This window comes from Schistocerca nitens, chromosome 4 (assembly GCF_023898315.1).
Source record: "Schistocerca nitens isolate TAMUIC-IGC-003100 chromosome 4, iqSchNite1.1, whole genome shotgun sequence".
Taxonomy (NCBI): Eukaryota; Metazoa; Arthropoda; class Insecta; order Orthoptera; family Acrididae; genus Schistocerca; species Schistocerca nitens.
Genome location: NC_064617.1, coordinates 295,632,395 through 295,658,454, shown reverse-complemented (window position 1 = coordinate 295,658,454; position 26,060 = coordinate 295,632,395). Strand labels below are relative to the sequence as shown.

General features: G+C 38.0%; 1 protein-coding gene across 5 annotated transcripts in view; it reads left to right on the top strand.

Moving 5' to 3' along the window:
• LOC126251393 (dnaJ homolog subfamily B member 6-like) overlaps positions 1-25,692 on the top strand; it is a 334,943-nt gene extending 309,251 nt beyond the window's left edge. For 4 of the 5 annotated variants that reach the window (XM_049951789.1, XM_049951790.1, XM_049951788.1 and 1 more), the window contains 6 exons: positions 1,894-1,977; positions 8,240-8,349; positions 13,068-13,172; positions 14,534-14,713; positions 20,873-21,131; positions 24,006-25,692. In XM_049951789.1, coding sequence (XP_049807746.1) covers positions 1,913-1,977; positions 8,240-8,349; positions 13,068-13,172; positions 14,534-14,713; positions 20,873-21,131; positions 24,006-24,105 — 819 coding nt within the window. In that variant the 5' untranslated portion in view covers positions 1,894-1,912 and the 3' untranslated portion in view covers positions 24,106-25,692. The remainder of the gene's footprint in view (positions 1-1,893; positions 1,978-8,239; positions 8,350-13,067; positions 13,173-14,533; positions 14,714-20,872; positions 21,132-24,005) is intronic. The other variant, XM_049951791.1, reaches the window with a different exon arrangement.
• Positions 25,693-26,060: the final 368 nt, after the last annotated feature.

Here is a 26,060-nt window from a genome sequence, read left to right as displayed (position 1 = left end):
GCATATTTAGACGTGCTCATAAGTGTTTTGTAACCTACATCCTTATAGCTGTCGATGGGTCAGCATCATGAGATGTCAGTGGAATAAAGAAGAATAACCAGCTGTTTCGCGATGCAGTTTTTCTCTGAGAGTACCAGAACGTCAACGCTTTGGGGGAGGGGGGGGGTAACCCAATGCTCTAGAAGTATCGTTTACGTGTTGCAGTAAATGCTCACGTATAACTGAGGAACAATTGTTGTGTTTCTAAATTTAACAGGTATACTACGAATGTAGAAAGTTGCACTTCGTAATTTCAACCAGTGTAATCAGGGATCATTTTCTTACTGAGGAGAAATCGCGTATGGGGCACCCCCAAGGCTCATTCGTACGTCCGCCATTGTTCCTCATATATGTAAACTATTTTCAATCCAGTAAACAACAATTAGTTCTTTTTGCGGGTGACACTAGTCTTGCAGTCCACGCAGGCATACGGATAGCAACAGAGGAAGTGGTAAACATTGATATTAAAAGTGTCATTGTTTGGTTTTCTGCGAATGATATCTCTGTTTTAAAAAGACTGCATACACAGTTCCGTACACGTAGAGGTAGTACGCCAGCGATAAGCGTAACACATGGTGAGGAAATAATAAATACGATGGATACTTCAAAATCTTTGTGTCAGTATTGACGAGAATTTAAAATGGAAAAAGAACAATTGTGGAACTCCTAAAACAACTTAGTTCATTCACATTTGCACTTAGATCTTGGGGAGAGGCAAGCAAGCTGACGTGTCGCATATTCTCATTCAGTGATGTCAAATGTTCTGACTACTGCTTCCCAGTATATTTACTTCCTCATTAATTTTTTTCAAAATAATCCAATGCAACAATGATGAACATAATTACATCGTCAGAAGAAAAAATGACGTTCATTTTCCACATTAACGTTGTCTAGACCATAAAGGTGTGCACATTAACGTTGTCTAGCACATAAAGTTGTGCTCAGTAATAAGAGATTGTAGGACAGATAAATTTTGAAAACAAACTGAATAAGTTCATTCTTGAAAACAACTACTCCGTAGAAAATTTCTATTATTGGAATCTGTAAAAGGCGGTGGGTGGGAGACGATAACTCTAAAGTGTACTTTCTTAACAGTTGACACTTACAAAAGGTCAGCATGCTGCCATATTTACAAGTTCGTGAATATAAAATGACTTATTCCGAATAATCTCTTACAGTAACAAGTCAATCATATCTGAGAAATATGGGTGTGAAAACTGATACATGTTGGATGTCAGTGGAACATCACATCAAATTACTCTTTGTGGAAATAACTTCTCACAGATAAGAACTGAAAGAGTAGGGTAAGTTTTTTGCAGTCATTTCAGAATAAAAAAAATTATTCACCTGAAAAAATATATCCATTCAAACAGAACAATAATATTTAGAAGCAAATGCTGTTAATACAGTTTCGTTTTGCATCTATTACGTTTTTCTTGGTTGTCAAGTAATGACAAATTCTGTCTCTCAAAACAGTTTCCTGTTTCACTGTTAATAACAACTTTTGATTTTCGTGTGTAGTGTTATACACTTCTCCTTTTAGATGAATGTTAGGGTGATTCCATTGAAAGGACACAGATGATACCTTCCCCATTCCAGCATTGTACAGCATCTGTTAACTGTAATCATCTTCTCCAGATGTGTTATTGGATAAATAGCCAATAATTTAATCAGTAGAACAGTGAAACCATCTTATAAAACTGATATTTCTAATAATTGCAGCCTCACTGAAATTAACAGAAATGTTAAAAGAAATGCCAGAATTGTACATAGTACCAGATTTGAGGGGATAACACAGTTTTTAAGAGTAATGTAAGGTTGTTACAATTTTATCATTCTTATGTTTTGTTTCAGATCAGAAGAGAGTGGCGGTATGGTGGACTACTACCGGATCTTGGAGGTCTCCAAAACAGCCTCCACAGCAGACATAAAAAAAGCGTATGTATTTACTGTGTCTCTGACTCAACTGTTTGATGGACAAAACTGTTCCAAAGTTCTGCCCCCATTTATTTGTTTAGGGCCCCTCTTGCACTTTAATCAATCAGTTAGTTAATTGAGTAATAGGATCCCAGTCCTGAACTGACAACATCCTTCATTAGGATACGACAAGGAAAATAGATCTCCATTATTCTTGCGTAATTAATGAGTTAGCTTTTATAAAATGGATCAGCATGCCATATTAACCAGACCTATTACTTAACATTACAAATTTCTTGAAATTGTGATATGAGCCACACATTTCCAAAACCCGTAATATCCATTTTTTCCAATATTAACTTTTTACTTGTTGAAAGAGTGCACTTCAGGTTGCATAGTTTAGAACATTATACAAGTTCCAGTATCTGCTATTTCCATTATAAAAGTAACTAAAATGTTTGACTTAAGTTCCAGACTCCTTTATATCCATGATAGCTGCATTCGGTGCATATTTAATCATCTGAGAAAGACACATCTCCAGAACTCGTTATTTCAGTACACTTGTCATATCGTGTTAAGAATGCATTTTATACGTTATATAAATATCTCTTGTGAGGAAACTGCACCTTTACTTTGTTTAGCTTTCTGTATTTTATATTTACCATATTGATGTACCTGTCAGGTTGGATTTTGGCACATGCACATTATTAGGCAAAAGCTTGTCATTAAGATGACGGTAACTGATTGTAAGCTTAATTTTAAAGCAGTACATTACCTAGAGACTGTGCAAAAAATTCTATCTTGAACCCCAGTGATTATTATGAGATTATTGGAAACTTCAGAACTATCTACAAACTTGGATCAGATGTACATGTTGCTACCTGGAAGACCCCTCTTAAAGCTGCCATGATACCTCCCTTTGCATTGCAAATAAAATTAAAGCCCTCAAGAAGGACACTAATTAAAACAAAAAAGTCACAGCACTATTACTGTTGAAGGGGAGCAAAGCTAGGATGTGGTAAAAGTATCTGAAAGAAGGATAAATCTTCAATGAGAATAAAACCAGCAAAATGCGTAAACATATTATGGTAAACCGAGAAAAAATCAAAGACGTAACAATCGTTTTACAGAAGCGCTATAGACCAGGTTGGATGGACATTAATGAACTTTTACTCTACAAGAATGTCTCCCAACAGCGGTCTTCAGGCTGAAGTCGGTGAAGAATCTAATGTTGGAGAGTTACCTGATGAGGCTGAAGAGCAGATCAGTTTGTGATGTAAAAAGAATGGTAATCTCAAAATGATGTGCTAGTTTAATATAAGGATGATAGCAACTGCTCAAAAAATTTAATTAGTAGGTATGTACTATGTTGTTCTTTCCAGTGGTCAGTAATAATTTTGTCTGTTATTTTTCATTTGTACCCATCATTTTAAAACCTAAACATTTTCAGAAATAGTTATATCCAGATTAAGTTCAAAAAGTCATTACCTTCAAAGTACAATATTTATTTCAAATAAAAACATAGTGGTGAGATTTTTGATGAGTATAAATACACATCCAGAATATGAAAAAATTGCAATAAATAAATAATGACAATAAAAACCAAATTACAGCTGATTAACACTTTTTTTCTCAGGTTTTCAGAAATTACTGCAACCAGTCGCCTTTTATGTAGATGTATTTTATTTAACCATGACCGGTTTCGAGCTGCCTAGCAACTCATCATCAGATGGTGTATACATTTAGTGCTTTTTTGTACCCATTGTGTGGGTGGTTGAGTATCTGTGGAAATAAATCTTTTTGCAGGTATATATATCTCTTTTAGGACGTATTTTTGAAACCATTGTGTCTTGTTTTTCACAATTTCACAAGTTAAAACTTCCACTAGATGTATATTACTTTTATGAGGCACTGTTGGAAACATATATCTCGTTTTTCGTAAACATCGCTGAACACACTTAGCCACAGATTCGTATCTGTGGCTAAGTGTGTTCAGCGATGTTTACGAAAAACGAGATATATGTTTCCAACAGTGCCTCATAAAAGTAATATACATCTAGTGGAAGTTTTAACTTGTGAAATTGTGAAAAACAAGACACAATGGTTTCAAAAATACGTCCTAAAAGAGATATATATACCTGCAAAAAGATTTATTTCCACAGATACTCAACCACCCACACAATGGGTACAAAAAAGCACTAAATGTATACACCATCTGATGATGAGTTGCTAGGCAGCTCGAAACCGGTCATGGTTAAATAAAATACATCTACATAAAAGGCGACTGGTTGCAGTAATTTCTGAAAACCTGTTCACACCACAGTCGCAGTGCTCCACATCCACAATGGATAAAAGTCTTACTTTTTTTCTCCTTCATGAAAATTGTTGTTACATGGAGGTAGCCAACTTGGGAAACTGTTGACTCGTATGCAGGAGTCCATTCTGACACAGCAAATTTTATTGTAACATCTAGTTTTAGATTCTGAACTTGAGAATTCCACCTACTTACTACAAGCGTCACAAAAAATGTGACATGTCAGCAGAGACTAAAATATTTGAGTCATTATGTAATGTCTATTAGTATTCCATCCAACATATGTATTGTGCCATTTGTTTACTTGTACACAAGTGATGCACTTCAGTGAAATTCTTCTTAGGATAGGAAAGGCAGGCCACCTATTGTGGCAAAATGTGAGGTATGCAATGCTTGCTTCTCACTCACTCATTTCTTCATAGTCGTCCACTACTGAAAATTTGGACTCGTACTACCATTACACATTCTTCATACTGGAATCTCCAATAAATTCCTATTGATTTTCAATACAGGTGCTCTAGATCTAAAATGTTCGAACTATCTATCCCATTTTCAGTTACAGAAGCTGCATCTTTATATTCATATAGTTCAGTATTTCCCATTCTATATTAGAAAGAAATAAATAGAAACATTTGCTTACTTTTAGTAAGTTGAATGGCCAGTTATTATTAGATATTAAAATATGTTAGCCTCTGATGTGTTTTCTTATCTACTTACTTTCATTGAATCCTAATACATTAATTTATTTGCTTCAGTGTTGTGGTTTTCATGTAATATAGCTTGTCCAGCTAAAACATTCTGTATTAAAATGTCCTATTACATTATTTTGGAATGATGCACTAGGCCTACTCAATCACTTTAACTAACTTCTGATAGTAACAGTGCAACAAACTGCTGACAGTAGTAGTATTCTCTTCCCCCTTGCCATCTCCTCCCCTCAAATTCTCCTCCCCTCAAATTCTCCTCTCCTCAAATTCCCCCTACCCACCCTCAAGTTCTCTCTCTCTCTCTCTCTCTCTCTCCCCCCCCTCCCCGCCCTCAAGTTCTCTCTCTCTCTCTCTCTCTCTCTCTCTCTCTCTCTCTCTCTCTCTCTCTCTCTCCCCCTCCCCCTACCCACCCTCAAGTTCTCTCTCTCCCTCCCCCTACCCACCCTCAAGTTCTCTCTCTCTCTCCCCCTACCCACCCTCAAGTTCTCTCTCTCCCTCCCCCTACCCACCCTCAAGTTCTCTCTCTCTCTCTCTCTCTCTCTCTCCCCCCCCCTCCCCGCCCTCAAGTTCTCTCTCTCTCTCTCTCTCTCTCTCTCTCTCTCTCTCTCTCTCTCTCTCCCCCCCTCCCCCTACCCACCCTCAAGTTCTCTCTCTCCCTCCCCCTACCCACCCTCAAGTTCTCTCTCTCCCTCCCCCTACCCACCCTCAAGTTCTCTCTCTCTCTCCCCCTACCCACCCTCAAGTTCTCTCTCTCCCTCCCCCTACCCACCCTCAAGTTCTCTCCCTCCCCCTACCCACCCTCAAGTTCTCTCTCTCCCTCCCCCTACCCACCCTCAAGTTCTCTCCCTCTCTCCTCCCCACTCCCACAAGTGCTCTCCCTCTCTCCTCCCCTCTCCCACAAGTTGTCTCCCTCTCTCCTCCCCTCTCCCACAAGTTGTCTCCCTCTCTCCTCCCCTCTCCCACAAGTTGTCTCCCTCTCTCCTCCCCTCTCCCACAAGTTGTCTCCCTCTCTCCTCCCCTCTCCCACAAGTTGTCTCCCTCTCTCCTCCCCTCTCCCACAAGTTGTCTCCCTCTCTCCTCCCCTCTCCCACAAGTTGTCTCCCTCTCTCCTCCCCTCTCCCACAAGTTGTCTCCCTCTCTCCTCCCCCCTCCCCCTCCCGCAAGTTGTCCCCCTCTCTCCTCCCCGCTCCCTCAAGTTGTCCCCCTCTCTCCTCCCCGCTCCCTCAAGTTGTCCCCCTCTCTCCTCCCCGCTCCCTCAAGTTGTCCCCCTCTCTCCTCCCCGCTCCCTCAAGTTGTCCCCCTCTCTCCTCCCCGCTCCCTCAAGTTGTCCCCCTCTCTCCTCCCCACTCCCCGCTCCCTCAAGTTGTCCCCCTCTCTCCTCCCCGCTCCCTCAAGTTGTCCCCCTCTCTCCTCCCCGCTCCCCGCTCCCTCAAGTTGTCCCCCTCTCTCCTCCCCGCTCCCCGCTCCCTCAAGTTGTCTCCCTCTCTCCTCCCCGCTCCCCGCTCCCTCAAGTTGTCTCCCTCTCTCCTCCCCCCTCCTCCCTCCCTCCCTCAAATGCTCTCCCTCTCTCCTCCCCCTCCCTCAAATGCTCTCCCTCTCTCCTCCCCCTCCCTCAAATGCTCTCCCTCTCTCCTCCCCCTCCCCCCTCCCTCAAGTGCTCTCCCTCTCTCCTCCCCCTCCCTCAAGTGCTCTCCCTCTCTCCTCCCCCTCCCCCCTCCCTCAAGTGCTCTCCCTCTCTCCTCCCCCTCCCCCTCCCTCAAGTGCTCTCCCTCTCTCCTCCCCCTCTCTCCTCCCCCTCCCCCTCCCTCAAGTGCTCTCCCTCTCTCCTCCCCCTCCCCCCTCCCTCAAGTGCTCTCCCTCTCTCCTCCCCCTCCCCCCTCCCTCAAGTGCTCTCCCTCTCTCCTCCCCCTCCCCCCTCCCTCAAGTGCTCTCCCTCTCTCCTCCCCCTCCCTCAAGTGCTCTCCCTCTCTCCTCCCCCTCCCCCCTCCCTCAAGTGCTCTCCCTCTCTCCTCCCCCCACCTCAAATTGTCTCCCCCTTGTTGCATCCATTCCTTCTTATGTGGGATGAGTATGGATGTTAAAAAAAATTTGGATTCTTCATACTGCTTGACCCAGTGCTAAAAATCGCCCCTAGTGGTACAAATGACTATAAACAGCTGTCATTAACCTTGTAAGATCCACTGGAGTGACTCTAACAAACAAAAACACAGTGGTAACTTTTCTGCCTGTGGCCTAATTGTGCTGCAGTAAGAAAGTAACTGTTCACTGTGGCAGCTTGTTGGAAACTACAATTTGCAGGGAAGACTTCTGGCAATGTGTGAAACTTTTTCTCATTTAGTGCCGTCATTGGTTAGTATGTAGTATGCAGGTGCACTACGTATCAGTACTTCAACACAATTATAGTGCATTGAGATTCCGTGCCGTACTTCTATTTTAGCATACTGTTGGGTGCTGTTCTATCTCCAGATACTTGCACCTATGCTAATGGTTGCAATTTCTTGTAGAAAGTTATTTCAAATGATAGAGCACTGCAGTCAAATGTCCTTTTCTTGCAGACTTTATTCGGCAAATACAGATTTTGGATAGTGCCTTCTGTCACAGTTGTTTCTTCAAAGAACAGTGACAGAAGCCTGAACAATAGGGGACTGGTGTACTAAAATGTGCATTGATACTGTGAAATGATGCATTGGTAATGGCTAGGCACTAGCTGAAATCTAGATTTTCCAAATAAAACCTGCAAGAAAAGGACGACTGATTGCTGTGCTCTATCATTTGAAAGTCGTAAAACAGTTGTTGAATGCACCCACATTCCTAATGGAAGGGTAACCGGAGAAAGTATATTTCGCAATATACTCCTTCATATCTCTCTCTCTCTCTCTCTCTCTCTCTCTCTCTCTCTCTCTCTCTCTCTCTCTCTCTCTCTCTCTAAAAATGTTACACTTGCACAATGTCCTCCCTCCCTTTGAATCTGTTTGTTACTCCTTCCCTATTTTTCCTTGTGACCCAATTTTCATCCACAATCTCCCGCCTCCCCTCCCTCCTCCACTCCATCTCGTTATACACAGAGCTCAAAGTTTTCTTCTCCTGCTTATACTAAGGGTTCTTATTGTTCACAAATGTCCCTTGTATCCTTCCCTGTAAACATTGCTTCTGTATATTATTGAAAGAAAAGGCTTTGCAACATTTTGATTTTTTATAATTCATATTAGAAATCATTGTTGTTCTGTAATGCTGTAGCTTGTTTTGGTTATATGATCGTCAGGTACCGGAAATTGGCTTTGAAATGGCATCCGGACAAAAATCCAAACAACATGGAGGAAGCCACAAAGAGGTTTAAAGAAATATCAGAGGCGTATGAAGTTTTATCAGATGGTAAGTATCCTGTTGTTTAAAACATTGTACAAAATATTTTTGTGTAACAGTTTGCATGTTATTTCAATTTCTGTTAGACTTAAGGCTATGCTATAGAAGAAAGATCTATATGAGAGAGCTGGTGTGATCTTCTTTCACCTTCTAAAGCTGGAATAGATATTAGTAGTTTGTTCTCAAATTATACTAGCATGAATCGTGGGATTTTTGCATGTACCGATAATAGATACATGTAACACATTTTTCAACATAACTTTGAAGGACAGCATTTAGTCTAAATGTCACATCTTAAATTGGCAATAACTTCCTAGGTCTTCACTCTTGATGGAGCTTCCTTTGAACATTGGAATTGTAATGAACTGAAAAATTTGGGAGGCACATAAAATACAAATCTTTGTTCAGTTATCATCCTCCTTCAACTGATAACATAATTTAAAGTGATTTGCTTCAAACTGCACTGGACCAATTTTATTTTTGCATGTAGAACTCCATCATCATGATGTTCTGTAGACCTTCAGGTTCTTGACTGCATTTAGATGGTGTACAATTACTTCTTTCTCAGTGTTATCTATATTAATTTGTCATTCTAGTACATATTTCAGAAAATTTTATCGCATAGTTGTCATAAATTGATACTTTTCTGAAAAGTAAGCTGTGGAAACAGATGACAGTTTTATGGTAGCTGTGTGTCAAGAGTAGTGTATGCACACACCTTCACCAGAAAAAGTTCTGTTTCACTACACATAAAATGTCGTAGCACAATTTTCTTCTGTTCGCAATACCTGATGGGGGAGATATCGAAAGAATAACCTTCTATCACATAACACACATTGCTGACTTGTCTTTTCAGATACTTTTCTGAGAAGGCATCTCCAGTTGCTGTGAAGTGCCACAGATGCTCTCATAACATCCACTGACTTGTTGTGCAGTCGGGTTCATCACATTCAAAAATAGCTATACTTGTTTCATTGAAGTGATGCAGTTTTGCCCCAGATCCACAAACTGCAGAGATTCTGCGTTAGTGTTTTCATCTGTACATTCACTGCACACACATCATCAAGTAGGAAACATTTCACCAGCATATGAGTTCTCTGTAAAACAAATATATATGAAATTATATTTGTGTCTGTTCCATTTAAATGTTCCAAGATAAGCAGATATAGCATGGGAATGCAAGTTGTTGGTTAGGCACTTGTCTTCAGTTCAAACTGTTCATCAGTCTCTTGAAAAGACCAGGAGCCATTAACTTTCACCATCATATTAACATGATCTGTTGTCATCCCTTATTCACTCCGTATAAATGTACATGGCTCATTGGGTAGGTGGCAGTCCATATATCCAAAATATATGAAATGCATTAGTAGTTAGAATATGAACAAACATAGGCTTTATAATAGAATGACAATAATGAAAATTGGTGCCGGACTGGAACTTGAACCCAAATTTCCTGCTAACCATGAGCAGTCACCTTACCATTAGGTTATCTAAGCACGCCTCATGGCCAGACCCAAACTTCGGTATGTTGTCAATCATATTGTCAATATTGGATCGTACTTCCGGAGAATACAGGCACTGCAATATTGTACATATCCAAAGGTCCAGGATTTGATCTCATTGATCTTACTGTCGTCTATCTTACTTCTTTTACCAGTAGCAATGATTTGTTAGTATGAAAATGGTAAGCTGCATTTGGAGTCCACATTAAACTGCATATTCCTCCCTTTTGGAGGTCAGGGGTATATACCACCTTCAATAATGCCTTGTAAAGAAGTATCATGATCAAACCAACATTTGGGATGATAACAGTTTTGCCTTAATATGACAGAACAGGGTGTAATTTCCAGTTTAACGTGTCTCATAGCAAATGTAGAATTTCCTCATTATTTTATGTTTCAAACACAGTGATTTTTTGATACATTGTTCTGACTTAATAAAAATGTTGCTCCTTAAACCTCATCCCAACCAAAGCTTACTCTGAAATGCTGTTTCTCATAGTGACACGTTTTTTACTAGATTTAATTTGGTATCCATAGATTCTATTTAACTGTTCTGTTAAGAGAAACAAAAGTTATATATCATGCAAAAATGTCCAATTTTCTTTTCTTGCGTTTTGGGATGTTTAACATGTCTTCATTCTTGTCATTTATGTAAGAAGACTTCAATGAAAACTTGTAACTGTATAGGAAGTGTAAGAGAAACAATAAAAACAGTGACAGTTATTTTGAAATATAGTTTTAAAAAGGACTGCCAAATGGTTGTTTCCTTGAAAGTGTAGACTCAAGTAAGAAGTCTCAAGGGAAAAAAATTAACCTGTGTGTGTGTGTGTGTGTGTGTGTGTGTGTGTGTGTGTGTGTGTGTGTGTGTGTCTGTTTTTTCTAAAAGAAAGTGTGTTCCTTGTAAAAAGAAGAAACTTCATCCATTTTGTATTTTTCACTGATCACATAAATTTCCTTTGAGATATAAGGAAATTCGTCAGCACCGTATGACAGGACTTGATTTTATATGTCACATATATTGCTGATAATATGAAAAATACTTTGCAGAAGTATCAACAGGACTTTAGAGCAGGAAGCAGAATCTTGAAGCAGGCTGTCAGGTTTTCGTGTGATACTACCATCAGATTCTGACCTGTCTATATTCAACTCTACTATTCTAAATAATGACAACAACATCAATAATAATTTGAATTGTACTCCATATCAGACTTGAAGAAAAAATGTCAATTTTAATTGGGCAAATGGCAAATGAGTTATATTTTGTACTGTGCATGTCAGTTACTAAACAATCATAGCCTTTTTTCAGAATATAACTGTATTGTAATCTATTAACTTGGCTGGATGCTATCAGTCTTCCATAGTGATTATTTTTAAGTGCCATTTTATGTAAAGTTACCCTACTGTTTACTTTCCAGTGAAGCACTGAGATACATTGTTTTGTGTGTGTGTGTGTGTGTGTGTGTGTGTGTGTGTGTGTGTGTGTGTGTGTGTGTGTGTGTTTCGTTTATTCTTGTTATTCTTGGCAGACTGATATTTCTCATCTACTATGTGTGCAACAAATATTGTGCCATTGTGAGAAACCATGCAGTATGTTCAGCAATATAGAGAACATAAAGTTCAGGGAATGATACCAAGTAGATTACCAAATGACATTACCTAATCCTTCCCTATTTTTTATTTGTTTGCTGGAATTGTATTTCTTTCAGAATGATTTTTCACTCTTCAGTGGAGTGTGAACTGATTTGAACCTTCTTGGCAGATAAAAACAGTTAGTTGGATCAGGACTCAAACCTGGGACATTTGCCTTAAGTGGGCAAGTGCTACATCAACAGAGATATCGAAGCACGGCTCATGATTTGCCCTCACAGCCTTATTTCCACCAGTGCTACATACTTTTTCTATATTTATTGCTATTTTAGCATTATAATAACCTTATGAAAAAGATAGATTGCTTCTCACCACACAAAGATGTCGAGTGGCAGATGGGCGCAACATACAGTAGTCTCATGTTGTGCTGCCTGTGATTTAACATACCTTCAATACAGTGAATAGCAAGATAAGCTTTTCATAATTGTCATTATTCCATCCTTGATTTTTTTATTAGCATTATGAGATACTGAATCATTTCCATCAGTATAACTGAAAAAAGCCCTACTCTTTGAATTGTGCAATTATGATTAGATTGATAGTAACACGGGACACACTTCTAGGCATGTTCGAGAGATCAAACAGGCAGCCTAAGTGAAAGCTAAGGTAATCAAATAATTGGAAGAATAATTTATGGACAAATATTAAACAGGAAGATGATGTGCTTGCCTGAAATCAGTCCAGTGAGATTTTTTATTTTTTCCACTTTGTGTTGTTAGGAGCTTGATATTTCCAGTTTTGACTACTTACATCATTAAGCAGTTGTTGCATTTGTCATACAAACAGTTTTCTTTTATGTGCATTTTTCATATAGTATCTACAATGGTTTTCTCTGCTGCTGCACATTTTCACAAGGCTTGTAGGGTAATTTATATCACAATTTTAGTAAGGCATTCACTATTTGCGCTATTGAATTCCATTTATTTTTAACTTTGTGGCTTACAAAAATACTACAGTTGATAGCAATAATCCCACACTCATTGATAATTTAAGTTGTTCCATTAAAATTATTTCTTCAGAATATAAAAAAAAATCCAGTCTTGCACCTTGTAAGAGGCAGTGGAGTAAATGGCGGCAAATAATACAGTAGTAAGCCACATACTCTTGCAACTTGCATAAAGAAAAACTTGGCGACTAACTTGTGTACATGGACAGGCTTTACTTTTGAGAGGTAGATGAGATTTGTTAAAATACATATATATTGTTGCATGTACATTGCTAAGTTTAACAACTTTCAACACAACTGGAATTACTTGATTGTTTTGCAACAGGCTACAATTTGAAATATGAGAAGTGGAAGAATCTAGCATCACAATGTTTTTCTTTTTTAAAATTTTTTACAAGCCATTTCCACAATTGTTGCTGCAAATGCTAATACCTGAGGCAGTGGGAAGATGGTAACTGGAATGGCATTTACCTGTGTTAACTTTTCTCATGTGTTGCTCTGGTTTAACCTATTTTGAACATTTAACTGTTTGAATACATGTGAAACTAACCAGATTCTCAAAGCCATGGTGAGAGCAAATTTTTGTGTAAATGGCTTGTGAAAGTAATCTTCTTTCCTCATATTCACTGCAGAATCAAAACGGCGAGTGTACGACCAGAGACAGAAGGCATCAGCAAGGTCCCCGCGAAGCTTCAATATTGGAGGGTTTTTTGAGACACCTTTCCGTCGTTTCTTCGGTATTTCTTATTTTTAAGATCTCAGAGTGCTTAAAACACCATCTCCCAATGCTAATCAATTAATATGATTTCTTTTTCAGTAGATCTGATTCCTAACCACAAAATGGTGTTTTTCCCACAGCCTAACATCTTGAAGTCCACATAAAAATATCAGGGATGGCATTGCCTTACTTTTAAATTCTAGTATATCTGAGTCCTATTCCTTTCATAGTCATCTATGCTTAAATTTGGCTTCAGTGGAGGGAATTAGTTGATATGTGAGAAGGCACAGATAATAATTGCTTCAAGTAAGATTTTATTACTGGTAAATATGCTATTTAATTTAAACCTTTTTCTGGGATCATATGGTATCATGGCAATTAATATGTAGTACGAACACTTGTGTGTATGCTACTTAAAAAAAGCTAAATTCTTTAAATAAATGGAAAAATTTTCCCCGTAGTAGAAATCAAATGTGAGCAGTTCTAACTTTCTGCCTCTTCCCTGTTATATAAACTGCTGGCAAAATCAGTTAGTGAGCAGTAAAAATGCAAAAAGTTCCATTTATTACAGGTAGTGTGTGAAATTGTTTAAATGTGTGTGGGTAAGGACATGCCTGATACATCCCGCTATCTTTGCAAGGATTGTCTACAGTCAGAACAACAGTTACAAAATTTTTGTGCTACATAAGCAACAACATAAGCATTTGCACTATATGCTACTTCTCTGTTTGTCTGACACACTAGGACTCTTCAGTTTTTGGCAACACTTGTAAGTTGCAGAGATCCTCTTTATTACAAGCTTATAACTGAAAATTAGAAAATTTTGCATCATTGTTACACTTCTAAAATAATTATCCTATTTTGAATGTGTGGATATAAGAAGTAATTCTAATAATGAACATGTTGCTCATAAGTAATGAGAAATTGTTGAACTTCACCCATGAATCACCCTTCTTAACCTGTTATTTCCTTGTCATTTGTATTATCTACCATGAAATACAGTAACAGTTTGGTTTTGCCAGCATTTATGGCTATAATGCTTTGATGAAATGTGGAGGAGGAAGATAAATATTTTTTGTTTTACCTTGGTGTTGATGCATGTGTGTTGCTGGATATCAAACAGCTTTTACTAATCTGCTAATATTAACATCATTTTCATAATGCCTTACATAGTATTAAATTCATATTATATTGTACATCAGAGTAAGACTGTAAATACCTCTTCAGTATTGATTTATCTTGGAATTACTTAGTTTAATGAGATGTCAATGAAAATACATTAAAATAAATCACATAAAAATGCATGTATTGCGGGTATTCTGGCTTTATAATGATTAGCTGGTTTGTGTGTACTGCATTGGTCTGTCAATGTTGTTCCAGAGAAGAAACGCCGTGTGTATGATCAGTATGGTAAAGAAGGTCTTGGCCAAGGAGGAAGATCCAGAGGCCGGCATGATGATTTCTTTGATCCAAATTTTGCTTTTCCATTTACATTCCGAGATCCCGAAGACGTCTTCAGAGAATTCTTTGGCAGTTCACCGTTCCAAGATGTTTTTGGAGGCAAGTATTAAAACTTTGATGCATTGCAATTACCAATGGCTTTTTTGTGGTATAGTGTAATATGATAGTAATAATCAAGTAAACTCATCGAAATTAGGACATGATATATGTGTAATTTTGAGGACATATTTCAAAATGATGCATAAACGCAGCTCTGGTGTAATCTAATAATAATAATAATAATAATAATAATAATAATAATAATAATAATCCCCGTGGAGGCCCGGGAAAAGAATAGGCCTCAGGTATGTTCTGCCAGTCGTAAAAGGCGACGAAAAGAACAAACCACTAATAGGACTAACCCCCCCTTTTAGTGTGATGAGTTGGTTCAGGACAGAACTAAAGAAGCCTCGGACAAGCGCCGTCATGGTCGGGGACGACGCTTGAACCCTATGCCAGCCCACAATGGTAACGACACTGCTAGCCAACTGGAAAATTATTTAAATCCAAATAGAGGTGTTTTGCAGGATATGCTTCCTGCAACCACCCTAGAAGGAAAACAAAGGCAGAGGATGAGATGGTCAGATGAAGTTAATCGACACCTCATGTTCTGTTATTACCAAGCAACAAACCTGGGAACCAACATAACTGGATACAGATCACAAATATACACAACATTTATTACCAGATTCCCAGAATTAAAATTTTTAACAGAACAACGACTAGCTGATCAGATCCGTGTAATAATCAAAAATAACAGGATACCCCAGTCAGAATTAGAAAACATCAAACAACAAGTACAACAAATACTGAAACAAAATAATGTGCAATCAGAAGAAGAAGAAAATACAGTAATGGACTCAAACATCCCAGAGCAAACAAACAAAGAACAACACGCACCAATTAAACAATCAGAGGAAAACGAAATCTTAAGACAGCCACCAGAACAAGCACAAATAGAACATGAAGTGACACAGATGTTAGATATAGAAGAAAAATTTCAGCTAACATATATAGAATACAAAGACACAAATACAGACATTAGACCATTCTTGCATAGACCACCAAATAACCCACAAGTCGAAACAACAATAAAAACTATCAACACAATCATACACAACTATGGAAGAGTTACAACTACTGGTTTATATAGGAGCACTCACTACACTAAATATACACACTAGGCAGAGATCAGAACCAACCAACACACAGAAGAAACCCACAAAACCAGCATGGCAACGCAGGCTACAGATCAGAATAGAAAAACTGAGAAAAGACATCGGACAGCTAACACAATTTATAAGAAATGAAATCTCGGAAAAAAAACGAAAAAGGTTAGGTAAAATTTCACAACAAGAAGTGACAGAGCAATTAGATGAAAAGAAGCAGAAATTACAAGCATTGGCCAAACAACTTAGAAGATACAAAACAAGTGAAAATAGAAGGAAACAAAACCAAACATTCAACACAAACCAAAAGAAATTTTACCAGACAATAGATAACACACACATTAAAATAGACAATCCACCAAACATAACAGACATGGAACACTTCTGGAGCAACATATGGTCAAACCCGGTACAACATAACAGGCATGCACAGTGGATACAAGCAGAAACAGATACGTACAAGATGATACCACAAATGCCTGAAGTGATAATTTTGCAACATGAAGCCACCCAAGCAATTAATTCTACTCACAGTTGGAAAGCCCCTGGAAATGATAAAATAGCAAATTTCTGGTTAAAGAAGTTCACCTCAACACATTCACATCTAACTAAATTATTTAACAGTTACATTGCAGACCCATACACATTCCCTGATACACTTACACATGGAATAACTTATCTGAAACCTAAAGATCAAGCAGACACAGCGAACCCAGCTAAATATCGCCCCATAACATGCCTACCAACAATATACAAAATATTAACTTCAGTCATTAAACAGAAGTTAATGACACATACAACACACAACAAAATTATAAATGAAGAACAAAAAGGCTGTTGCAAAGGAGCACGAGGATGTAAAGAGCAACTGATAATAGATGCAGAGGTGACATATCAAGCTAAAACTAAACAAAGGTCGCTACACTACGCATACATTGATTACCAAAAAGCTTTTGATAGTGTACCCCACTCATGGTTACTACAAATATTGGAAATATACAAAGTAGATCCTAAATTGATACAGTTCCTAAACATAGTAATGAAAAATTGGAAAACCACACTTAATATCCAAACAAATTCGAATAATATCACATCACAGCCAATACAGATTAAGCGTGGAATATACCAAGGAGACTCATTAAGTCCTTTCTGGTTCTGCCTTGCTCTGAACCCACTATCCAACATGCTAAATAATACAAATTATGGATACAATATTACTGGAACATACCCACACAAAATCACACATTTGCTATACATGGATGATCTAAAACTACTGGCAGCAACAAATCAACAACTCAACCAATTACTAAAGATAACAGAAGTATTCAGCAATGATATAAGTATGGCTTTTGGAACAGACAAATGTAAGAAAAATAGCTTAGTCAAGGGAAAACACACTAAACAAGAAGCTTACATATTGGATAACCACAGCGACTGCATGGAAGCGATGGAAAAAACGGATGCCTATAAATATCTAGGATACAGAAAAAAAATAGGAATAGATAATACAAATATTAAAGAAGAACTAAAAGAAAAATATAGACAAAGACTAACAAAAATACTGAAAACAGAATTGACAGCAAGAAACAAGACAAAAGCTATAAATACTTATGCCATACCAATATTGACCTACTCATTTGGAGTAGTGAAATGGAGTAAACAGACCTAGAAGCACTCAATACACTTACATGATCACAATGCCACAAATATAGAATACATCACATACATTCAGCAACAGAAAGATTCACATTAAGCAGAAAGGAAGGGGATTTATCGACATAAAAAACCTACATTATGGACAGGTAGACAATTTAAGAAAATTCTTTCTAGAACGAGCAGAAACTAGCAAAATACACAAGGCAATCACTCATATAAATACATCGGCTACACCACTGCAATTTCATAACCACTTCTACAACCCTTTAGATCACATAACATCAACAGATACGAAGAAAGTAAATTGGAAAAAGAAAACACTTCATGGCAAGCACCTGTATCATCTAACACAACCACACATCGATCAAGAAGCATCCAACACATGGCTAAGAAAAGGCAATATATACAGTGAGACAGAAGGATTCATGATTGCAATACAGGATCAAACAATAAACACCAGGTATTACAGCAAGCATATTATTAAAGATCCCAATACCACAACAGATAAATGCAGACTTTGTAAACAACAAATAGAAACAGTAGATCACATCACAAGCGGATGTACAATACTAGCAAATACAGAATACCCCAGAAGACATGACAATGTCGCAAAAATAATGCATCAACAGCTTGCCTTACAACATAAACTTTTAAAACAAGAAGTTCCTACATACAAGTATGCACCACAAAATGTACTGGAGAATGATGAATACAAATTATACTGGAACAGAACCGTTTATAACAGATAAAACAACGCCACATAACAAACCTGACATCATACTCACCAATAAAAAGAAGAAATTAACACAACTAATCGAAATATCTATACCCAATACAACAAATATACAAAAGAAAACAGGAGAAAAAAATTGAAAAATACATCAAACTGGCCGAGGAAGTCAAAGCCATGTGGCATCAGGATAAAGTTGACATCATACCAATTATACTATCAACTACAGGAGTCATACCACACAATATCCACCAGTACATCAATGCAATACAGCTACATCCAAGCATATATATACAACTACAGAAATCCGTAATTATTGATACATGTTCAATTACCCGAAAGTTCCTAAATGCAATATAACACATACCGCTTGATCAAGGTCCGCGTCACTTTCCATTTTTAACCAGACTTAACATCTGAGAAAGTAAAGAATAATAATAATACTAATAATAATAATAATAATAATAATAAATTTTCCATCTTCTATGCATAGGTTCCTTGCCTGACAATGATGACTTAAAATTTTCAAAATTCCGCTTACTGGACTAAATTATCGTCCACAGCATTAATTAGTAAATTAAAATTATCTTGTGGAAGGGGAGGACAGTTCCTTTCTGTAACACAGCATCCTGGTTTTCATAATACGTGACACACAAATGCATCATGCTCTTTAAATTTTAAGCAGGCCTACAAGATATTTTAAACGTCACATGAGCCATGAAGAGAAGTAGTAAAATAAAATAATAGGTAAAACGGACAGTAACTACCATGATGTCAAAAGTTTAAAATTGTGAACCCTTTGATAATGAAACGGAAGGTCAAAAAATGTGGGGATAGTCTATCCTGATGAACATCTGTTGGAAAAAGTAATTATGATCTAAGAAAAAATTTATTGGCAGACTACATGTTATTTCTTGTGTGGTGCTGGGCCTTTTAAGATGACGTAGCAGTCCTCTCCAAAATAGAAAAGAAGTGATGAACTTCTGAGAAAAACTTCAAGAAATTGCTGACAAAACTGGACTCCAAATCTCATAACTGGAGACTCACTTACCAGAAAAACTCAGTACCTTGGTGGACAATCCATAGTAATTCAGTCTAACAAAATGTCCCAGATATATGAATGTTGATATCTAGCGAAAAATGTCTGTCAAGCTTAAATCTTAAATGAAGTAAAACAAGAAGAACTTGGTATCTCTGAATGCAAAACAAACAAACTACCACACATTAATCAAAGCACAAGCATTGTGTGCTTTGGAAACGTTGATAATTAGGGGCAGATGAGTACGACAGAAATGGATTAAAGAAAAATTCTGATGAAAATATTTGCCTAATCTTCATAAGTGGAGCTCAGTGAAGTTTTGGGAATTACATTGGCCTCTTCCTTTTTATTTACATGCCAGTTGGAAAGCTTTATCTTGCAGGCACAATCCTGTGAAATAAGTTCATCAATTTATTTGTTAATGACGTAACACTAGGATATTGGGGAAAAGACTATCTGAGGCGGCCTGCATCTGATAAGCAAAGCCAATCAAGTAAATCAAATAAAACGTGTTCAGTGGCATTTTATGTGAACACGGATTACAATGGGTATTGTGTCTAGTGCAGGTGATGCCAGAGATTGGTAGTATGTATGCTCCAACCAGCAGTAGGTAGCATTAAATTATTATTATTATTATTATTATCTTCTTCGTCTTCTTCTTCTTCTCCAGAAGTAGTACAACAGGCAATACCTTTCCTGTCGGGCTAGGTTCTTAACATCTCCATAATTTTCACTTCTGCCTGTCCACTAATCCACTAATTAGTAGTATCATGTTATTAACAGGAGAAAGGCACAGGTGTGTCACTTCCATTAGAACCATGTTTGGAATAAGTGTATGTGGCTTCCACAAAAATTTTCTGTCCGCAAGTGTTGAGAACAGGGCTGGTTTGAGAAGATTTTTCCACAAAAGTGACTAATCATTTTGTGCCCCCTATCCCCACCCTCTCCCCTTACACACTTTCGTATGTGCCAGTTTTAGCTACTAATAGTGGTTTGCCCTGTATACCAGTCTTGCACTTCAGCTGCTCTGGCACTCCTCTCAGTTTAGCACCCCAAGTGGCCACAACTAACTGTGATAGTTTGTGTGTAGAATTGTTACTGTTGTAGTGCCTCGGGAAGCCCTATCAACTTAGCGCCCCAAGTGCGGCTTGTGTCACATGGGCTTTAAACTCGCCCTGGTGGAGAATGAGAACAGATTTCCATGAAGCAAACAACATAAAAGCCTAAAATTATGATTGCCCACATACACCAATTTTTCAGCATGTTTAAAAACAAAAATCATCTCGTTCAGGTTTTTCTGTTAGAGGATTTATAGCTTTATTCTTATAAATGTGGCATTTTGCATTTGCACAAGCAGTAGTAGTTCGACGTTTGAGCTTGAGATAGTATAGAGAATTCATAATAGCCATCATAAACTTAATCTATTGCTTAAAGAAATTTTTTACTTCATAAAATTCTTAAGTCAGGCTGAAAATTAAAAAAAATATCATGCTTTATACTTTTCATAGCAACAGGTAATGATCAAAGATTCTCAGTTAGGAGGATCATGATGATGTATTTTTGTTATTTTCTGCATAGCATATTTGATTATGTCACTTCTAAATGCTAGGATTGTGTAACTGCAGGCATGGACCATGGTACACGCAGAGGAAATCGCAATGGTGGCAACAACAGCATAACTTCGAGCTTCTTCAGCCCGTTTGGACTGCAGCTGGGTGGCTTTCAGATAGATGATTTCTTTGGAATGGATGGAAATTCTGGTTTTACATCATTCACATCACTCAGCAGTTCAAATATGGGTGGTGGGGCTGGCAGTGGAGCTGCTGTCAAAAGGACATCTACCTCCACGCGCTTCATAAATGGCAAGAAGATAACAACTAAAAAGTAAGTGCATTGTGTATGTAAACCACTTTCAGTACTCAAAAGTGGATTCATACATATAGATAAAACAATAGAGGATAAAAATAATAATTTTATGAAGATAACAAGAAGTCTCTTTTTTTTATGCTGCAGCACTGATAATTGAAAACTTTCGTTAGCATGAGAGCAACCCACGTAGGTAAATTTTAGTTTCCATTAAAGTAATGGTACCAGAAAATTTTTGTTTAGAGATCTAATTTTGATGTGTCAACAATCTAGGAAAAAACAGACCGATAGTTACCATAAAGAAAACACACTTGTATAAATCTTTCGGCCACAGCCTTCATCAGCAAGAGAGAGGCACACACCATTCACACACTTAAGCAAGCACACCCCATTCACACATGACTGCCAACTCCAGCATATTGGGCCGGAATGCGACTATCACGTGAGATGCAAGTAGCAACCTGGAGAGGGTGGGGAAGGGGGAGGGATGTTAGTGTGGGGGTGGGGAGAGAAATGAACACTGTCTGGTAGAGTGCGCAGCTATTAGAATACCAGCAAGCGCAGTGTCGGTAGGTTGTAGGGCAGGGAGGTGCAGAAAAAAGGAGCTCCTTTTGAGAGGAGTGGGGAAAAATGGGTGGGTGCATTGGCAGAGGGTGGCAAATAAACAAGGTGGGAGAAGAGAGTGAGGAGATGATGATATAACAGGGGGTTGGAAACTGTTGGGTGGAGGGTGTTGTGACAGTATGTTACTGTAAGTTGAGCCCAAAATGAATAAGAGAGCAGAGAATGCGTTGTAATGACGACACCCAGCTGCGCAGTTCAGTAGAGCTGGTGGTGGAGGGAAGGGTCTGGATGGCTCGGGTAGTTAAGCAGTTTATGTTCAGATGCATCTTGTACCACAGGATGATCTACCTTGATCTTGGCCACAGTTTTGTGGTGGCAATTTATTCTGGTGGACAGCTGGTTGGCAGTCATACCAGTATAAAGAGCTCTGCTATGATTGAGCTGGTAAATGACATGGCCACTTTCACAGATGACATGGTCCCTGATGGGGTAATGTAAACCTGTGACAGGAGTGGAAATGGATGTGCTGGATGGGTGGATTGGGCAGGTCCTGAACTTGGGACGTGATCCTTGTGGCAAAGGGTTGGGATTGGGAGTGGTATAGGGATGGACTATGATGTTGTGGAGGTTGGGTAGGCAATGGAAAACCACTTCAGGAGGAGTGGGAAGTATCTCGGGTAGGATGTTCCTCACTTCAGGACATGATAACAGGTAATCAAAGCCCTGGTCCAATCCAGGCTTGTACTGAGTGACAAAGGGGACACTTGCTGTTTCTTGGGGCTGGTGGGAGGATTTGGGGTGTGTGGGGTAAGTGCATGAGAGATCTGTTTGCCGACTAGGTCTGGGGGTTGTGCCTGTCTATGAAGGCTTTGGTGAGACCCTCAGCATACTGAGAAAAGGAGTTCTTGTCACTGCAGATGTGTGGTCCCCAACTGGCCGGGCTGTATGGGAGAGGTTTCTTGGTGTGAAGGGGATGATAGCTGTCGAAATACAGGTACTGTCAGTGGGCTTAATGTGGCCAGAGGTGCAGATGGAGCAATCGGAGAGGAATTCGAATTATATTAATACCGTAAACTGCTCACGGTCGTTGATATACATCAATGGGGAACAGGTGAAAATGTGTGCTCCGACCGGGATTCGAACCTGGGATCTCCTGCTTACATGGCAGATGCTCTATCCATCTGAGCCACCGAGGGCACAGACGATAGTGTGACTGCAGGGACTATCTCGCGCACACCTCCCGCGAGACTCACATTCTCACCTTGTATGTCCACACACTACAGTCGTAGTGTCCATCCCAACACACTCATTACTCATGGAAGACATTCTGTCCAAGTCCCGTAAGAGTTCGGGGAATAAGTGTGCATCCACACAGGAGGAAGAGGTCATGGCCGGTATTGTCAGAACTATATATTTATATGGATATGATGTCTGTTCTTTCGACACCATATCCATATAAATATAATCAGAGAGGAGGTGGTAATAATCTAGGAAGGTGGCACACTAGGTTGAGGGGGGCTACGTCAAGCAGATGGGAAAGAAGGTGGTGAGGTTGTGAAGGAACAAAGATGGGTGTCCTGGTTCCTGAGTCCAGATCATGAAGATATTGTCAGTGAACCTGAACCATACTAGCCTAGTGTTCAGGTCTTCATGAAAATTTTGAAAGGTTATTGTTAAGTCTTACAAATTTTAGGGGAGTCAAATTTTTATTCTGTTATTGAATTACTAGAAATTCCTTATAGCTATCAGTACACTTATTTTGTCAATCAGAAAAGTTCGTGTTATTCATCATTCCAAGGGTAAAAGAAGACATTAAAAAGTACAAATCTTAAAGCACTTTCAATCACATTGTCTTGTCCCACCCATGGAAATATAACAAAAGTACAGAATTCAGGAAAAGTGTCTTTTCAGTTAAATGAGATGAAGACAAAGAAAACCTATTTTTAGGGAAATAATATATTTATAATACTTAAAATCACAGTGCAAATAAGAAGTAAAACTTGAGGTTTGTTTCAGAAAATTTACTCAAGGTTTAGGTTAATGATTATACTCAACAAAAGTGTCTAATAAAAAGCAACTTTGTGTTAGCATGTAGAGGACAATATAGTTACCATTTATTTAGAATTGAATCTGTTCTTTGTTGTTTCAGCAGTAGTCTTCGATCCAGGTTCCTTTATTCACATCTCAAAAAGCTATTTTTTGTCAAGTGGCTGCACATAATGTTTCTGGACTTCAGTATTCGATTTAACACATTATAATTTATATCAACTGCAATTTAATTAATTTATGATAAACACATAAATACAAGTAATTTTGTTTTGCTTCTAGGATTGTAGAAAATGGAAGAGAGACTGTCATGGTGTATGAAAATGACACCCTAACTTCAAAGACTGTCAATGGTGTTCCCCAGGCACTCACGCAGAGTTGAAGTGGTGGAACCTGAACTAAGTGAAATTTGATGGACTGATAAATTTAAAAGTTAAAATTATTTGATGGTGGTATAAGACAGGTAGAACTATTGATGCGTTCATGTGAAATAAATACTTATCCATCTACACATCAATTTCTGAATAAACAACAAGTGACTGACATGAAACTTGCCATTTTGGAGTTTCCAAACTCACTTTCAAACAGACTCTCCATGTTGTGGATTCTTGAGGCAAATGTGTGGCATTGTATTTCTGTCTACCATTATTTTCCCATTTGATTCATTTCTGTAGCGTAAAAGTATATGATCTTCGTACTGTTTCTAACTCTATTCAGTGGTAAGTTTCATCAGTAGTAAAAAAGAATTGATGACCGATAAAAAATTTTGTTCACATTGTAGTTTTGCACATGTGCTATTATGAACAAACTGTATAAATTATTGTTGTAATCTGTGGATTCTCAAATAAGTGGTATCATTATTGTAACATTAAAGAAGCCTTGAAACTGATTCTTGTCTTTGTGATTGTGAACTGGCACAGAATATAACAAGCACACAACATTCTAATATCACCAGAAGAAAGAAAGTAGCCGAGTAAATTCTTCACAGGACATGAACAGGTGGGCTGACCTATGATTATTAATATGTACAGAAAAAATGTTCAACATTTTGGATGTAAAATGGCTTATCTCAAGCTTGTTAAAGTTGTTGTTACTGTATTATAATTTCGTGTGCTGTTAAATATCCTTGTCACTGTTGATTGGCATTATAGCTATTATGTAAAGAACTTATCAGTGTTTCATAAAATGTTAGATGTACTACATTTATGTAATCTGTGTGCATACCACACTTCTCCTCCCACTGATGCCATTGCTCGACAGTTTCTTGTAAATGGCATGATAGCTGTTTTAATATTATAAAAATCTGCCAGCATTCATATTAGCATTGTAAATATCATTCGTTGTCTGAGAATGTATTAAAATAATTGGGTGTTTCATATACTACATTCCTCTGCAATCTGTGCCATTTTCTAAATTTAGGATCAACTGCTCAATTTTTGAGTGACTTCCTGAGAGGACTACACTGCTTCTCTTCATGTTTTGAGGCAAATGTGAGCCATATTGATTTACTGGAGATCACAAATGACAGTACATGAAGTAAGAAAGAATGAAGTAATATTGTCAGTGAACAAAAGACTTCTTAATTTAACTCATTGAAGCTTCAAGATATTTTCATCTAGCTTACTTAAACATAATTGTTGAATTCTGCACTCTGTGATTTAATGATTATGATCTTAGTTATAATGCAGTATGAATTGTGAGAGTGATAGTTTGAGTTCATTAACGTTATTCAGTTAAGAGAGAATGTTCCTGTTTTTTGATTGTTTACTAGAGGCAGTTCCTGAGAAACCAGGAATAGTGTTTTGTATTTTGTAAAATGAATTTTAAGTACTTAAGGTGAAACTTGGCCAGAGTGAATGTCATATTTCATGTAGAAACATTACCCTACGCTTGGGTGGATGGCGATATTTCTTTTTAATTTTGTGCGTTGTATTATGTAAGAGTAAAAATAAACAATGTTTAGTAACAATACCGGTCTCCTTTCTCCAAAAATTGTGCACTAAATGGATCTTTACAGATAATTTTTTTTATAAATAGTACAGACATTGCAGAATGGCGCTGTGTCCTCCATTGTAAGAATGTTTAGGAAAATGTTTCCTTCTTTGTTAACAGCCATTACAATTCTTGCATATTCGTAAAGAAAATTCAGAGAGCTGTTCGGAGACAGTAAATGATCACACAACACATACTGAATAAATGTGAAAGATTATTTCTGCTTTTTTACACAGACATACAAACTGTGATTGATATTACAGGACCAGCCCTATATTTTCTTTTAATAGAACTTTACAAAGGCTGGGTTGCCCATGTTGACTGAACAGGGTGGAAAAGTGGTAA